We start from the raw sequence: 4449 nt of genomic DNA, 5'->3' as shown, positions 1-4449 counted from the left end.
TGACTGGCCACTGACTGGCACCTGGCAGTGCCTTTTCCATTCCATGCTGGCATTGAGGTATGCAGGTAGCATATCCTCTGCAGCTCCAGCCAGAGCTTCTACACTGATGCCATACACTTAGTTTTCAGTAGACTGACTATGGCCTGCCTGCAGGGCTTCCACATTGTCATCCCTGTCCATCTCTATCACATCCTCCACTGCACAGCCAAGTTTTTGTTTCCATGCTGTTTGGATGTGTTGCCACAAGTTGATGGTCAGCCCAAAGTGCATGATGGCAAGGCTGTGCTTGCTCATGATGGTTGACAGGTATTTGGAGTCAAAGAGGCAATTGTAGTTGACAAAAATGTGGTTGCAATACAGCTCCACCACCTCTGGCTTGTCTGGGAAACATGCCTTGGCTGCAATCTCTGCAAATGGCCATGCCAAGGCCAGGTCCTGCACCAAGATGTTGCTGGTGATGCCATCCAGGGCATGAGGGATCAGCTTGTCTTTCCCTGTCAATGCCATTGTCTTGAGGTATTGACAAAGGAGGGAGACATGGTTTCCCAGTACTACCAGGTTCCAAGTCAGCCAGGTCTGGGTGTTTTTTTTTCATTGCTTTAAGTGCTTGAGGGTCTAGTGACCCTATGTTGTGCTATACAGGCACAGTATTAGCTTATCTAGTATGGCCCCCTGTCATCCAGTGATTCAGAACTAGCTGCTGAACAGCTACTCCTTCCTTCTAATGCCTTAATCATAAACTCTGCTATCACCCTTTCCACTCAAATACCCATACAGAATACCCCTGCCTACAGAATGGTACTTCAGACCCACAAGCAGCCTTCAAAGCTCATCTGCAAACAAACTCCCCTCCCATTGATGGTCCCCTATTTGCTTACAAAGAGAGCCACAAACACAAACCACTCACATGCTCCACATTCCTGCAATGGTTGAAGTCAGCAGCCAAAGCAGTGGGCTGTGAAGCAATGCATGGGCACAGCATCAGAATTGGGGCTACACTGGAATACCTACTCAGAGGTGTCCCCTTCAACATGATGAAAGTCAAAGGAAGATGGGCAAGTGATGTGTCTCAACTCTACCTATGCAAGCACAATCAGATCCTAGCCCCATACATACAAGCCATGCCCCCCAGCACCACATCAGAATTCACATGGCCAGTGATGCCCCCTGTCCAACCATGAACCAAGCATGCCCACATGAGTCTACCCTCCTACCAGCTGGGCATTCAACTGTCAGATTGGCATGTCAGGCAACCAACAGCCAATCGGATCTGCAGCTGATGCTCTTCTGCCAACTTCATAGTCCCATGGCTGGAAAGTGCTGCACACTTTTGCCCATTCAGTGTAGACTCAATACCCACTCATGCATGTAGCTACTGCATCCCACACAATGCATTAGATCACTTACCACCCTCACCCCTTGAGCATGAACAAACTGCAAAGATTGAGATTCTATCATGTAAGGAGGCACAACATAGTGATAGAATAATGTCTTTGTGGGAATGGCCAAAGCGAGGCATTGTCTCTTGCTCTTGATGCCAATGGCCATCCCAGTCACTTGTCAGGATTTGCAGCTCCTTACACTCCTTTTTCACCCTCACTCCACTCCCTTGTTGGTCACCTTTGAGTTAGCAAACCACAGGATGACCTCCTCATCTTCTGCACTGACATGCTCACCCTCATCTGCCATGGACTGCAGGAGCCTCCAACAAGCATCATGTGCTCAGCCAGACTCCCACCCACCCCCACAGCTGATGCTCTTCCACCAGCTTCATAGTCCCACAGCCAGAAAGTGCTGTGCACTTTCACCCATTCAGCATAGACTCAATACCCACTCATGCATGTGGCTACTACATCCCACACAATACATTAGATCACTTACCACCCTCACCCCTTGAGTGCAAATGAACTGCAAAGATGAAAGTACTGGATACTTGAAATGATACAGTGATCTCTTGGCAATGCTGTTGAGCAGAACATGTTGAAGGCTTCTTCCCATGTCTTGCTGGGATCTTTCAGATCAATTTGGAGGTTTCTCCATGGCTGTAGTAGCATGAGCATGGATGCATAATAGAATGACTGCTGATCTTTGTCATCGCATGATGGGAAATATTGTCCAATGAAGTTAGGGAGGGTATTGTGATGTGGGCTCTGCATGATACAATATTTGCTCTTGTATTTTGGATGAGATTTGAGATATTAGACACATTTATGAAGTGGCTTTCCCTGATGCCATTTTGGACCTCATATTAAATCAGTTTGATCATCTGTCACTGATGCAGCAACTTTCTCCCATTGGTGTGAACCCTTATCAATGTTGGCCTCATATGTGTTGACAAAAAAGTCCATGATATTTGACATCAACAGTGCTTCTCCATGGAGGGTGTAGTCAACAACTTCAACTTGTGACTTCACAAACAACCTCCCATTGCCATTTACATCCAGGGTCAACGTTTCACTGCCTGTCTGCTTTCACCTTCAGTCAAACTTTATGATGCCTTGACACTTTTACTCACCTCATCCCTGTTGTCAACCATGCCAGTAGCTTGTTTCTCTGATGCTTCTGCATCTTCCCTTGCTTCAATCTCATTGCTAATCATGTTCCACAAACTGTAAGGTGGTTGTAATTCTCTTATCAAAACAATCTTCTCACCTTGATCCAGCACAATGCTCCTCAAAACTATTTGAGAATTGACATTGACAAAGCTCCAGAAATGCTTCCAACATCACAGTCACAAATGATTTCCAGTAAATAGGTGCATAACAATGTGAACAGTATGAGTCCTTCCACCCCATGGGATAAGAGACCACCATTGGGGCTGACAGTTCTTGCTTGGAATTTATTGCATGCACCAGATGAAATAGTAGCTTTTGTTGTTGATCATGGATTCCATCAGTATATGATATATGTGGTCTGTTTGGAATGGTAAGAGAAGCCTTTTGTCATGATTGCTGACAGATTGTAGCTTTGCCCTTGTTGCTTGGTTGAATAAGCTGTGATGTAGAAGGAGATATTGGTCATCTCCTTTGAATTGGTAAGTAGTTTTATGTCATTATTACAATGAGCATTGACAGTGATTCTGGGTACCCAGGAATTCATAAATTCATATAGCCATTTCATCCCCCAATGCCCATCCTCATTGACAAAGTCATTGTCAGCTGTGTTGAATGGTGCACACTGTTTGCAGACCCATTGTACTGTTTTGTCCATGACAAGACACTGGCACACCTTGCAAGTATGGGGCTGTTGATTACAGGCTACCTTCTGTTCAAGGTCCATGATCTCTGAGTCATAGTTGGATGATTGGGGATTAGGAGGGTGTGAATATGCAACTTCTGCATCATTTGGGATTTCTTTCAGCTCCTCCACTGACTCGAAACCTGGCATATATGCATGTATGTTTGCTTGATGAAGTGTTGTATCTGTTGATGGAAAACTTCATCATTCAGTAACTCCTCCATCTGGCCACTGACAAGTGTATTCCTGAGCCACACCAATAGGTGTAGGTGGAGACTACCCCTTCCCTGGGACTCAACAAGTCCAAAATAGCCTGTGACCTCTCCAAATACCCCCATGTGGCTATGGACACATTGCATTGTGGCTTTGATTCCAAATAGTTTGCTAAGTACTGTTTGAATGAGAAAATGGAAGAACCCCAAGGCAGCATATGGATCAAGTGCCATATTTTCTGCATGTTTCTCCTTTGATGGCCCTAATTTCTCCCATAGATTGTCAAGGTTGATATCCTCACCAGCAAAGACCTGTGTGATGGGATCATGTAGGTTGCAAGGGTTGATGGTGATCCATAGTGGTGGTGGGTTCAGCATAATTGATGTTGACCAAATCTGACTACAGAGTTGAAAGTGAGAGTAGTCTCATCCAACAACATGTGTGCCAGTGGCATACACATGTTTTCACAGTAGCTGGATCAATGGATTGGAGACAGGGATGTTCTTCTCTTCAGCTTCCTGCACTTTCTGTAACCTCTCAAGCATGAGAGTTGACAGCAACCATGCATCCTTATCAAACATCTTGTGGCTCATTTGTAGACAGGCAGATGATAACACTTGGCAACATTGTGTTATTGCAAATGCAACAAAGGAGAATGTTGGATGCCTCTGAAAACAACAATCATGGTAATGTAGTGCCCACTGGATGTGTTCATTGAAATCCACAGTAATTTAGTCTCCCTCTATGCCACCTTCTCCATAGGGAAAAAGCCCAGGAAATGCTCTTGCAAAGAAATTGATATGTTTCACTGTGTATGGCTTGTCTGCAGCATGTGGTCAGCCAAAATCATTAACAGGTTGATGCCCATGCCAAACAGAATAACCTCCTTCTCTACCCTCTTTCCACAGGTTCAAAAGTCCCCATGTCATCAGCTCACTTGCTGTGAGCTTTGACATGTCTGTATCAACACCACCAGTGACTTGTAATGGTATAACATCT

The 4449-nt window shown here is 45.1% G+C and overlaps 1 protein-coding gene across 1 annotated transcript; it reads right to left on the bottom strand.

Annotated features, from left to right (window-relative positions):
- Positions 1–117: 117 nt before the first annotated feature.
- F5J12DRAFT_899350 (uncharacterized protein) lies at positions 118–507 on the bottom strand (the record flags this gene model as incomplete). The annotated part of the gene is made up of 1 exon (XM_051748164.1): positions 118–507. One exon carries the CDS (start codon positions 505–507, stop codon positions 118–120), a length of 390 nt encoding a protein of 129 aa, XP_051594190.1.
- Positions 508–4449: the final 3942 nt, after the last annotated feature.

The sequence above is a fragment of the Pisolithus orientalis genome (genome assembly GCF_024613125.1).
Source record: "Pisolithus orientalis strain OTSU chromosome Unknown F5J12scaffold_130, whole genome shotgun sequence".
In the NCBI taxonomy this organism is placed as follows: domain Eukaryota; kingdom Fungi; phylum Basidiomycota; class Agaricomycetes; order Boletales; family Pisolithaceae; genus Pisolithus; species Pisolithus orientalis.
Note: the sequence above shows the minus strand (reverse complement) of the source record. Positions and strands in the feature narration are given on the sequence as shown.